At 36.8% G+C, this 13,763-nt stretch overlaps 1 protein-coding gene across 3 annotated transcripts in view; it reads right to left on the bottom strand.

The window, feature by feature from the left end:
• Positions 1 to 13,763, bottom strand: part of LNPEP (leucyl and cystinyl aminopeptidase) — a 56,094-nt gene that overhangs the window by 22,077 nt on the left and 20,254 nt on the right. For 2 of the 3 annotated variants that reach the window (XM_058826861.1, XM_058826859.1), the window contains exons 2-8: positions 13,172 to 13,278; positions 10,307 to 11,147; positions 7,836 to 7,974; positions 6,250 to 6,381; positions 3,914 to 4,034; positions 3,105 to 3,259; positions 2,240 to 2,353 (exon numbers count right to left, since the gene is read on the bottom strand). In XM_058826861.1, the coding sequence (XP_058682844.1) occupies positions 2,240 to 2,353; positions 3,105 to 3,259; positions 3,914 to 4,034; positions 6,250 to 6,381; positions 7,836 to 7,974; positions 10,307 to 11,124 (1,479 nt within the window). In that variant the 5' untranslated portion in view covers positions 11,125 to 11,147; positions 13,172 to 13,278. The remainder of the gene's footprint in view (positions 1 to 2,239; positions 2,354 to 3,104; positions 3,260 to 3,913; positions 4,035 to 6,249; positions 6,382 to 7,835; positions 7,975 to 10,306; positions 11,148 to 13,171; positions 13,279 to 13,763) is intronic. The other variant, XM_058826858.1, reaches the window with a different exon arrangement.

Here is a 13,763-nt window from a genome sequence, read left to right on the forward strand (position 1 = left end):
ACATAAAACCCACCACAGAAGGAATGAAGACTTGAAGGCATCACAATTTTGGCTTGGCAATCAGTTGCAATGGGTTTGGACACAACATATGTGACCTTTTTTAGCACCCTCCGCATATTCCCAATGAATGTGAACAAAACATTGAACAAAGACCAATGTTTGGCTTACATTAGCCAAAGCAATTAACCAATCTACCCTTCATATATCCATGACCAGTCCTAGTGATCCACTTCAGGTATGTCTGGTTGACATTTCTTTGAAGAAGGATGAATGGAGCAAGTTTTACAATCAGCTTAACATGACTGTAAAACTCCAGGTAAGCGTAGATCGTTGTGGTGATTTGGATCATGGCAGTCTAATGCTGGAGAGTCTGTGGGATGGTACCTGGGCAATACTGATGAAGGCATGAGAAAAGTAAGTAACTTCCCTGCTCTCTCACTGTAGCCTCAAGAGCTGGACACACTAGGCTCTATAAAAGTTCCTGTGTGCTTTTACCTTAATTATCCAAAAATTATCCAAAAGCAGACAACACAGGGGTTGACCTAAGTGGCACTGGCATTTATTGTAATGCTTCTGCCTGGTGCAATTTTACTACTCCCTCAAAAATCTCAACAGAGACCAGTGCAATAAGCCTGCCTGATAACATATTTTTAATATGTGGCAACAGAGCATAGAAAGGCATTCCAAGTAAAGCAGTGGGAGGTCCATGTACTTTTGGTCATTTGACTGTGTTTCACCCCAGTCTCAAAACTCTAATTGGACACAATGACATAGACAAAATAAACAGGATGCTGAGTCATTTAGTCTGACTGTGACTCTGAGGTTGAATTCTGGAATAGAGCAAAGATATTTTTTAATTCCTTAGCTAACTCTACTGATATTGCACACGCCTTGAACACAATTAATAAACTAGATTGTTGGCTTGCAAAAGAAAAGAATGCTATTAGTAATGCTTTAACAGGATTGTTAACAGATGTCGACTGAATACGTCATTGCAAAATATTGCAGCAATTGACTTTTTACTGTTAGCCCAAGGACACGGATGTGAAGACTTCAAGGGAATGTGCTATATGAACCTGAGTGACCACCCCAAACCCACTCACAAAAGCATCGACGAATTGAAGGAGCTGTCTGGAGAACTGCAGTCAAATCAGGGATGGGATCCTTTCGGCCTATTCTTCAGGCTGGGAAGATTTCACTTTGGACCTTGGGTCAAACAGGTAGTTGGTTTTGCTCTAGTAGGACTCATAGCACTTTTGATAATTATATTATGTTCACAATGTGTATTTTCTGATATTCAACGGCTTATCCATCAAAATGTAAAGCAGGTAATGCTTATGCAGAGACACACTACACTAGCTTTGCTATACTTAGTAAAAAAAAAAAGGGGGATATATGGGGAAAGAAAACAAAGGGAACTTGTAATCGGGAGAACAGAGAGCATTTAGTTAGAAAGAAAAGACTATTCAGTCGAGGCAGTAGAGATGTAACAAAGTTTTAAAAAATGTAACAAGTAACAGGTACACAGCAGCTTGCAGAAAGAACTATAAGCATTTATCTTTTAAGAGCAAAGTCTGATGTTACTATTAGGGAATTCATCAGGAGTATTACTGCTTAGCAAGCTTACTAACAGTTACAATATTGGCTTTCCAGCCTCACACTATTTTAACCCAATAGTGTAAATATTATAAAAGCTATGTGCACTTCCAAAAAAGGTTACATATTTATAAATACGTAAACATATTTGTAATAATAAATTATACCATGACTGCAGACCAGGCTTCTTTCATGCGCTTGCAACCTCAGGCATACTTAATAACCTACAGCTTCCTAGGTCCATTAGGAAAAGCAGAAGTAGACAAACTTGCCCAACAACACGTCTAGACTTGTTCTAGAAAGATTTTAAGTTATAATTTTATATTTAGACATCTACATGTCTTAACACCTGCCATTTTGCACAGAATACTTCAACCTTCACAAAACACAGTAGACTGCATGTAGCTTACTACCAGAGAAAAAAAAATTTAAACCCCACAGAAACAATGTACCCTTCTCAAAGACACTTCCAACATAATGAAATGCCAAATCAGAGATGTAGCATGAGCTCAATGGTGCCCAAAATTAATTTCAATATCAGTTGAAGTATCAGTAAGTATCAGTCATTTATAGGCCACACTAAAATCTGGTAATAGTGAAGGTAATACAGAAAATAGTAAATGTAATTACAGAAATTACTTACTGAATGTAATTCTGGAAAAACCTCCTCCATGGCGAAGTATTCCATGAACGTGGCAAATCCCTCATTCAGCCAGAGATCATTCCACCACTCCATAGTTACTAGATTGCCAAACCACTACAAAAGACCAAAACACCATTATTTTCTTAGAATTAAGATCAAACGAGAAATACTCAATCCATCCTCTGCCTTATCTTGTGGTAAAATGAAGGTCAGTTAAAATCACAGTAAAGCCTTTGCAGCAACAACTCCTTAAGCACAGCATGAGAGCTGCACTCTGCCTGTTGTGCTGTAGAAAACACACCTGCAGGTTTTCTGAAGAGATACAATATACAACCCAGTCATGACGCCTGAAGTTTTTGCTTTCACATTTTCCAGATTCTGTACTCCATTAGTATATACTCTGAACCTCATATAGAGCATAAGCAAGTTCTCTTCACAGTGTAGACAAAATAATCCTTTTCCAGCCTGAAAACCAAGGACACCGTTGCATTTTCAAGCCCAAAAGGTATAAACAGTGAATTGAGGAGAGCCATTTGGGAGGATGGAACTTCATAACCTGAAGCTGTAATTGGACAATTAGCCCCAATATGGAAATGGACCAAAACTTATAAGAGTGTGAAGACGTGTGACCCGTCGTCCATCTCGGGTGTAGCCACGGCTGGGCTCTTGTACTGCCCAAGGTGTATCCTTTGAAGGATATTTTAATAAATACCTACTTTGTTCCTTTAACACTCTCTAGCCTCTCTTCTAGGTGGCCTCTCAAGGCATCAGTCACAGTGAGGGGAGGGGTGAACTTAAGGACAGAATTGCACTTAAAAAAACAAAGAAATTAACAAAGAAAGCAATAACCTTCCCAGGCTACTACCTGATGGGCAAGCTCATGTGCTATCACTGCAGTTATTAGCTTTTTATCCCTTGCTGAAGAAGTATTACTGTCAAATAAGAGTGTTGTTTCTCGGAAGGTGATCAAACCCCAGTTTTCCATTGCACCAGACTGAAAATCAGGAATTGCTACCAGATCTGGAAAAGATTTGAAAAAAGATTTTGAAAATTGCTAGTTAAAGCAATCCTGTATTTCAAGCCTAGCTATTTTATGATATAATCATTTAAAAAATTCATTATTTAAACCCTGTGATGTGGACATACACTCAAATCTCAAGTACAGAAGCCCCATAGATTTAGGATCATGTTTCTCTAGCAGAACTCTGATATAAACAACTTTAAAGAGACCCTGCCTATAGATCCTGCATGAACAAAAGTAACATGGAAATGAGATGGCCTGAAAAGTACACCAATGAAAAGTAGCATCTTAGCATTTCACTATCTTTCCAGTCAAATTACTGCATGTAGAAGAGTCAGGCTACAGATCTTGCAGCTGTGAACATGGTTCACAGACAGAATTTCCTCACTACCAAGCTGAGTACCACTAAAGAAGTTCTTTTGTGTAAATTTACAATGAAAATATAAGCAATCTGGATACAAAAGCTTACAAAAGCTTTCCAGTTTGGGACTCACTTAATACTTTCACTCAGACAAACATGTAATTAGTTTTAAAAGTAATTTAGTAATTGTAATACTTTTTTTAAATATGAAAATTCCCATGCATTTTTCACATCTGAGCTTCTGCTGTTTGTTTTTTTTTTGTTTTTTTTTAAAAAGTCCTAAAGAACTTACCTAATTTTTCAAGAGGGTATTTCATTAAAAAGTATTTTTGGTAAAATTCCAGAAGCCTTACTGCTGTGTCTAGGGCATACCCAACTTGGTTTAGATGCTGCGGTATAGCATAGACAGATACCTAGTCCAAACAGAGAAGAGAAAATATTTTGGAACTTATAGCTACAAAAGGTTTAGAACTTAAGAAGGACTTCGCAGGAGTTCCTGAAACATATAAGACATATTTTTGTGAGTATATACACAAATTACAGACAGTATTTATGAAGCTGCTCATAAAAAGCTGAGTTTCCTTACTAGAACTTACTAACTAGTCAAAATACAGACTCTGTGTATGGAAGAACAATTCAAGGATGAAAACTTAAAGGAATGTGTTTAAGAAGGGTCTACATCACATAAATTTTAAAATCCCTCATGAGTTATTAAGTGACCCTCCTGTTACACCTCAAATAATCTTCAGGCTATGATAGCATTTATAGTATGATAGCAGTAGTATAATCTTCAGGAAATTCTGTCAAAAAATAATAACTGGCATAAAGCTCAATCCTGTTAAGGTATAGCCACATTAGACATGATGTAAGAAGGAAAACTGAGCGGTTACAATATCCCTCTATTCATGTTGAATTGTCTGTATCAAGAAAACATCTTTGATTAGGTTACAGGTAGATTCATATTTTGGACATCCTTTCCCTACACAAACAAAAAAATATATGGGAAACCATATTCCAGTTCTATTAAAAAGGAGTCCCTCTTCCTGTGCTGTAAATTAGTTCAACAAACAACATTACAAACAGATGGAAAAGGTCACCTTTTAATTTTTGAGTTTGAATGAAGCACATATAAATAATAATCTAGTCTAGTGCTCCTGGAATAGAAAAGTATTACTTGCTGCAAATTTTAAGCTCAAAACCAAAACATAAAAGGCTCCCAGCATCATCTGGAGTTGAGAAAAATCTCAACTTGAATTACAAGCACGAAGCAACGTTATTTCAACTCCGTACTATCTTAAAGCTTTCATGACAAACTTTTTCTGTGTGAAGCTCAGTTCTTTTGAACTCCCAGTCACAAATTGCTGGAAGCATTCTGTGCCAGTATTTCCTGGAAGATATCAATATATCCGTCCTTTTTACTGACTTCATTGGCCTGTAGACACTGATGAGACTACTTTAGACCTAATAAAACTCTGGCCTTACTTGGTATTCTTATGCTTTCTCCCTTCAAGGTAGCAAGTACTCTTAGTAAGATTATAATACTAATTTAAAAAAAATAAGACTTTGAAAATAATAAGTTAAAGGTAAGTAGGAAGTATTCTTATTAAATTGAAAAGTTACCTGCCTCAAAGAACTGACTGTATGCTTTTACCAGAGTACAGTTCAAACACAGACCTGAATAAAAGCCACAAGGTGAAAAAAAAAAAGTATAACAATCTGTTCTATTCAGCTTTCATTAGAAAAACTTGTCTAGCTCAGAATCAAAACCTGTCTAGTATCCTTACTTGGGTTTGTTTATTGGATTAGAGAGGGCTTCTCCTTCTACAGTGCTACTGGCACTATTCCCTCTAGCTTTTTCTAGGTACATAGGCACTTCTGACATCTCACCACAAAGGGGCAGTTTTTGCTAAAGATTCATGGAAGTCATTGCTTACATGCAACTTCTGCGCTTTCTAACGTAAGATTAAGGAACATCTACTAATGTTACCACGTTTATTCTTCAGTTGCTCTAACGGCACACATTGTAGAAACAGGCCATACTTGCAAAGGACAAAGCTCAAGCAGGACCCACTGTGTGATGTTTGGAAAAACAGAATTAAATAATTGTATTGAAGTGACTAAATGCAGATTTAAAGTCAGCCTAAATTTGCTTTACTGTAGGGCGTGAGTTTTTTAGATATGTTATCTTGCCAGGTACAGAAAATTTTTGTGGCACTGCTGGAAACCACAAGTAGTGTAGGTGTTCCTGGAAACTTCTCACATTTATTCACGTCCTCAGAACATCTCCTGGTTCGCATGACATTACTGTTCACAGATGAAGCAGTGAAGAGTTGAAGGCATCCAGCTCTGAAAGCTCTTAGGAATTTTATATTTTGTAAATTTCCACTGTTAACAAGACCTGATGCAGAGTCCTTTGCTGTAAAAGTATATGCAGTCTGGTATGACCTCAGTCCACTTTACAGCAAATGGCTTTTGTCCCTTACCTATGATGAGTATAATGAAACCACTAAGATAAATAAATTTAAAAGATACAGTTTGTTTGTTGGTTTGGGGATCTTCCTGTTTTGTTTAGTAGCCTGGTCAGCTTGGGAAGAGTGAAGAAGAACTTAAAGTGAAACAAACACATACCAGAGTCCCATTAGTTTCCCTGCTGATGTTTTTCAAGTCTGCAACAACAAAAGCTACTAGGTAGGTGCTCATCTTCAAACTCACAAAAAACTCATCCTCAACAATTCCATTTGTCACAGGTGTTGTGGCTTTCTGCAGGGGAAATGAAGTATTGTTAATGCAGACAAAAGAACACTAAGAGATAGAATAAATTAATGTTAAAGAATTATTTCATGCTATGAACAGTTTATAGGCAAGCTTACATAGTATCTTTGTATTTTTTTGTATATTTCAGTGAGATTGATGATGCTTACAACAATGTAACAAACTTAAGAATACATGAAACATTTACATTTATATACACAAAAAGTATTTGTCAAGTTCTATTATGCATTATTACCAAATAACTCTGTTTGTTACCAAATAACTACTCTGTTGTAGAAAAACTAATCTAATTTGGTTCATATTTAAAGTCCCAGTATAATCCAAAGTTAACATATAGATCAGCACTAATTCAAGGGAGCATTAGGCTACATCAAAGACACAGTTCAGCATAGCCTACTAAAAATAGTGGTGTTACATGAGTTGAATATCTGCCTCTTTCCATAAGTCTCAGCAAAACTAGATAACCAGACATGCTTACTATTTAAAAACCGAACAAAATATTCCTCAGAAGCACTTTTACAAATCAAATCGAGAATAGATTTTGAAAACTGATGAAAACCTAAGATCTCAGTTATTTTAAAGCAAAAACATGCCTAGCTTAAACGCACTGACAAAAGCAACTGCCTGCCCAGTTTTCTGAGCACACAGTAAGATACCATACAGAAGTAAAATACTGTACCACACCTCAACTTACTTTTTGTGTAGTTGTCTTTAATACTAATCCTAGAAAAGCATGCTATATGCCTTACAGTATTTTTCTATGTATTCCCTCAAAAACATAAAATACAAAAAGAATAACGCAAAATGTTTAAAACCACTACAGTGCAGAATACTGAAGGTTTGCAGAGAGAGATAGCAGTTCATAAGTTCTGAAACTTCATTTTCAGAACCCATAAACATTTAAAAACCGACAACAATAACCCTAGTTTTAGACAAGATCATTTGAAACCAAACAATGTTTTGATGTTTAACTGTCACTGAAAACTTAAATGTCAGCCTTAAATAGAAATGGATTTTTAAACCTGAAGATAAAACCACCATAATAATTCATTATATATGAGCAGAATGGCATCTTCGAATTTCTCCTGTGAATTAATAAATTTCTGCCTTTATTACAGCTTTTACTTTATAAAGAGGTGACAGTCCACTTAAGAAATTAAATTTTAAAAATAAAAAAATTAAACAATGAAATTTCAACAGAAATCCTTCAATCATTCAACTGCCTGTCAGTAACATCTGACACTGTGCAATGCATTGAACAGCTGTTTTCCTTGCAAAGTTCAGGTCTTTGAAAACAAAACAGTTGATAAAGTAATATAGTTTGCAGCTTACCCACCCAGGTCAATCCCCTGGACATTAATGCAGTAAAAACACAGTCAAAAACACTGAAACAGACTACCTAGGCAGCAGCTCTACCAAAATTTCCCTACAAAAGCAGGTACCTTTGGCATATTTGACAGAGTAGAAAGTTTCTCATCCCTTTTGATCTTGATTAAAAAAGTAGCTTTAAATGCTGGTTCATCAAAGCATGGAAAAGCAGACCTTGCTGCCAGAGGTTCAAACTGAGTTGCTGCAAACCACCTAATGGGAAAAGTGGAGAAGAGGAAAATAAGAATTATTAAATGTCAGTTTATTTAGGAAAGAACAGTAATTCTCCCCCCCAAACATTCTAAGAGCTTATTATGGGAATAGCTTTCTGAACAGTAGATGACAAGGCTGGGCCGGTCAGAATAAATGTTGCATTCACAATTTTTTCCTTTAAACCCAGTAACACACTTAACTGAGAAGTAATCTTCTTGGCTATTTTTTGCTTCCTGAACAAAGAAGAATGCACCTGGAGTAACACACTTACAAAACAGTCGCCAAAATACAAGCCAGCCAGTTTCCAGAGGGATGGAACAAAATGAAGATTGAAAAATTGAATTAGCAAGCACACTGCAGTAGATAGGACTGCAAGGAAGCTTTTTCATCTAATTGCCAGGCCATTTCCTGCAGATGCTCCCACAGGTCATCTAACTGTATGCCTGCTCCCTGTGCTGGCCAGTAAATGGATTCTGTCCAAGTTCATGTACTGCCCTGTCTCTAATTCAACAGCTGTTCATACCACAAGAAAACTTCTCAGGACTTCCCCACTACTTTTATACTAACTAGCCACTAGCCACAGAAATTACAGCTTTTGACAGAGAGCATCTCTGACCTCTGCACCTGCAGACAACAAAAGTTCAACAAGTTATTAATTAAACTATTTACTGGAGCTAAATGGAGAAGATGGTACACATTGTGGTTTTTTTTCTTTGCTTTTTTTTTTTTTTTTAACCTGCCAAGCTACCCACAAGTGTTTGAGGGGTTTATTTTTTCTGCACCATGATTCAACCATTTTTGAATATACAGCTTTTCTGAAAAGGCACAGTGCTGACAACTCACTAGATTAAACTGCATGCCCACTTTTGACCTCTAACTCTTTTCTTCCCCCTGACAAATTAATATAGTTTCACCCCAAGAATGTGCAGAAGGAAAACAAAGAACAAAGAACCATTCTGGATAAAAATATAAATAAGGCCAAATTTATACATATTTTTATTTTGCTTTTGGCAACAAGCGAAGTGAGTTACTTTGCCATTTGGTAATTTGATATTTTTGTGATGATATAAAAATAATCAAAAGAAAGCAAAACTAAACTAAAGAAAATGTATTTTCTTGCAAAATCAACTTGATAGTTTGAGTTTTATACAGAAAGTGCAGTAACAACAGAGGTTATCAGAGTAATCTGCATTTTTGTTAGAACTACAGACAACAGACACACAGAGATAATGCCCCTGCAAAAAGAAGAGGCAGGCAAGGCAATGGAAATTATTAAATCTAACTAAAGAGTTATCTGAAGAGTATTTACTGAAAAACACACAGGTTAAAACATGTGTTACCATTCTGCTCCTGAACAAAAGCAGGTAGGATGGGACTGAAGGGGGACAAAACCTCAAAAATTACTCAAAGATCACATTTTTTCTCTGTGAACAATTATGCATTATCTTTCTAATACAGTAAATACAAAAAGAAAAGAAAGCTGCAGCTACATAAGAATAGGAAAAAACCCACTGAGTTCCAACCATTTAGGTGATTTTTGCCTTCTACACCCACAGCACTCGTATGCCTGCTTACTTCATGAGAAAGCATGTTTTCACTGCTTCCAATAATAGCTTACTGACCCGCACTTTTTTTATTGCACTACACTGTTTCTACAAGACCTGTGTGGATAGTCACTTGCCCACAAAGGTACGAACCCTCTTAATTACATGACTAGCATAAGGCCCATTTGAAGTGGGGAGGGAGGGCCATTTAATAATCTCCTTAATAAAAAGCACTAATTTACTCTTTGTAAAAGTAAGTGCAATGCTTCCCTCTTCTCCAGTCACCTGAGACTCTGCCTGTCTGCTATGACTTTTTCATATATGATTGAGAGCTTCGTGGCAATAACATCTCCCAGTTCCCCTAGGACTGTGTGATGCATCCCTTTGGGCCCCACAGGGTTCCTCTGGTGGTCTTGAACCTGACCTCTTTCTATGATGACGGGACTTCATTTCCTCAGTCCCTGTCTTGAAGCTCAAAGGCTCAAGAAATGTGGGAAGAATTTCCAAAGAGAGAAATGAAAAAATTAACAAACCAAAAAAGCCACACTGTGGCTACCAACAACCTCCACACTGAAGTACATTTCACAGTAGGAGAGGCTGCCCTGATTTAAGGAACTCATCCATGAAAGACATTTTTCAGGTAGACTAATCAAGAGATTTAAAGACTTATTTTTCTCAACAGGAATAACTTGCATAAAATGTCCAATTAAAAAAACAACCTTTTTACTTCTGTTATCAAAGCACAATCTAGAAGTGACAGAACAGAGAAGCTGTATTAGTGGGCATACCTTTGCTTAGAGTTCTCATCCTTGTAAGAAATTTTGTAGAAGCCATAGTATGTGTCTGATAAATTAGATGAATATTCCATGTTGACAGTATAATTCTGTCCTGCAAGGAGAGCCTCTGGAGCCATGAGTGCAATCTGGTCATGCAGTGGATATTCCAGGAATTCAACTGGCTTTGCTTGATGCCCTTGTGCTGAAGTAATTGCTGCCTTGGTGATATTAAGTCCTGAGCTGTGAAGTACAATCTTCTGAGTTACATGGAGGATGTTGACAACTATTTTTACAGAGCCTTCAAACTTCAGAGTAGTTAAATTTGGCTGCAAGACAAGATCATAGTGCAGTGGTACAACATCAGGAGGAAGTCTAATTTTTGCCCATGGAAATAGTTTTCCATTGGTTGCCAAAGGGTATATTAGTTCCATTGTATGATTTTTTTTATGGCAGCCTTCTTTGGTAAATGTACACTTGGGAAGAAGATAAATCACTATTATTAATGAAAATGCAATCACAAAAACAACTGTGCAAACTACCATGGTCCTCGTAGAGGGCACTGAGCATGGTCCATTTGTATTTTGTCTATATACAGACATGTTATTCTGCAGACCCGAGCTTCTGTTCATGAAGGACATCCCCAACAATTTTGCTGATGACTCATAATCCTCTTCATCATCATCCATTTCATGCTCTCCAAGGCCACGTACTAAGAGACGGGAGCTCCTTGGCTCATATTCCACTTCATCAGGCTCCAGTGGATGTAAACAAGGCTCTTTTGCCAAGTCAACCACATCAGGCTCCTCTTCGAACATACTGTTTTCAATCATATTCCTGGGTAACTGGATTCGATCTGAAAAAGAAATGACCATCATAAACAATAGGCTTGAGTGTAACACCTCTAAGACATTTTACTGAATTACAGTATATATATACCATCAAGATGTCTTCCATTTCCTCTCCTAAGTTTGTTTCCCAGAAATACTTCTACGCTTTTCTGCTGACTGTAATTTTGCTTTCAGTATCTTCAAAAGGATGCTTTCTTTGTGCATAATCCAAAGCGTCTTATACTGTAACTGGAAGTCAGCTATACCACTGCACTGCTCTCCCAGTCCACTGGTGTCAATGGCTTGGCTGCATTTCATCTACTCCAGTAAACTATATTTGCACTCAACTAAATTCTTTAACTAGGATTATTTCTTATGTTGCACAGTAAAGCACAGCAGCCAATACAGCTCTAGAAGTGTTTCACATATGCTACTTTTTGAGTGCTTTAGCAAAGAAGAAAATCTGCCAATGGCAGCCACACAAATAAAGCATCCATTTGACATTTTTAAACTTAATTTTTCACAAACATTGCAAAAAGATAAAACTATTTCTCATGTAAAAATATCAGTATAAAAATTATAGTTCCAATTGACATCTTCATGTAGGATTTAGCTCATACAACTGTTGAAACAATCCACGCATCTAAAAAGTTAAATCTGTGCCAAGAGACTGTTTGCCTCCATAAAATTTGTCCTTAATAGATAATGGACCACTGAATGTAAATCAGGAATTGAAATTCATAACGAATTTTAAAATCACATTTTTATAGCATGCAGTTACATTTTAATGACACTTCTGATCATATCTATCACAGTTTATGTAAAAGGTTATCTCTTAGCTAATTAGCCTCCTGTCACAGGTTCTATCCAAGGGACTAAGTAATACTTTTGCCCAACTGCAAGGGTTCAGAAATGAACCTAATCTCTTTCAGACATTCATGTCTACTGTCAACTGAACAATATTCACATCACACCTCTACCTTCCACATTATTTGTTTCCAGAAAAAGAAAGTTGATTTTTGTTCTGGATGTAAGCATACTGTAAAGTAGGCTAACTTTTATTAATTTCTGGCAAGAATGTACATTAGGCAATTTATAAACAACCTAGAATATAACTGTTCCTCCAATGTATTATTTATTTTATTTTTCATTTTATTAAAGTCAAGTTTCTATATGGCTGAAAATCTCAAAAGTGAAAATAGAACACTTTAAAGAAAACATGGCAAGAATGTTTTCAAACCAGATATACTAAATTCCTCAACATTCAGTCTAAATGTATCAAGACTTCCTGGTAGAAGGCCACAAACTCAAAAACGGAAGTGTCAGTAGCTGTAGCAACAAAAAGGCCTTAAAATAGGGTGAAAAGAAAATAAAAAATCCTTCCCCAGAAAATTCAGTAAGAGAAAGGTGAACTAGTCAACCTGAACAGGAGATACAGTGAGGTATGAAGGCAGGGAGTTTGGTGAAATTTGGATCTACCTGCTCTAAGAAGGAATAGGATCAGAGGGTCACACAATATCTGAGGCTGGAAGGGACTTCAGGAGGTTATCTGCTCCAACCTCGAGGCAAAAGCAGTTTCCAGAATTTTCTATTCTTATGGCATTTCCCAGCACAGTGTTCATGCAGCCTTCAGGCTGCAATTGCATAGAGGTCTAGCACTATGATCTCTACACTGGAGCATGAGCACTTACACGTCAAATTGGGGGCCACACAAGATAGAGAGGACAGAAAACCAAGTTACAAGTGAAAACACATAGGCGAACTAGTGGAGGAAACACATGGCAAGAAAGTATTGTGCAGCAGAAACTCTTTCACAATTCCCCAAGAACAGTTATCAGGAATTCAAAATACTACTTCTAACAGAAGTTCTTGATTACTACCCTCAGCTGTTCACTTTTGAAGCCTGACTAGCTTTGATCAAATTTGAAAACAGACTCAAGACCAAATTTCTTCAAGTCCCAATGTAATCCCACCCCAAAACAACCAACTGTTGGTGGAAGACACCCAAATCCGTATCTGCTATGTAGAAAAGGCAGGTATTAAGACTCACATCTTAACCACTCCAAAAGGTAGCAGTCAATCAGTACACAGCTCCAACCCCAGCCATGGCATGTGCAGCTGCATGGCCAGCAAAAGAGGTAGAAGACAGGGGAGGCACTGCAGAGGGAAGGAGGAGAAAGATAAAGTGCATAAATCTAGCAGAAAGTAGGTTTCATCAGCTCTGATGCTTAGAAAACAGTTTGCTTTTCAAAGAGCTTATTCTCTAATAGCTTCATCTAAAGACAATATTTTCAAAGTCACATGCAGGTACTCTTTTCAGTCAAAAAGAATTATTATACTAAGTAGTCTCAAACTGAAACTGAGATAGAAAAGTTAAACTAGAAGTTAGTTTCAAGACAAGTCACAGTTTTAATACCTAGAGACATCAATTTCTAGGAAAACAACAGTTACAGACAGTTTCTACAGAAATATTTGCAGAAATTGGAAGTAATCAAAATCTGTAAGATCAGAACTTTACTGCATATCAAAAGCATCACCAGACTACTACTCTACACTGGAAAGAACATAGACCAAGTTATCAAAAGCTTACTAGAGCTATTTATGCTGACATAACAGTCTTTTTATCATTTTCTTTATTCACA

The sequence above is a fragment of the Poecile atricapillus genome, chromosome Z (genome assembly GCF_030490865.1).
Source record: "Poecile atricapillus isolate bPoeAtr1 chromosome Z, bPoeAtr1.hap1, whole genome shotgun sequence".
Classification (NCBI taxonomy): Eukaryota; Metazoa; Chordata; class Aves; order Passeriformes; family Paridae; genus Poecile; species Poecile atricapillus.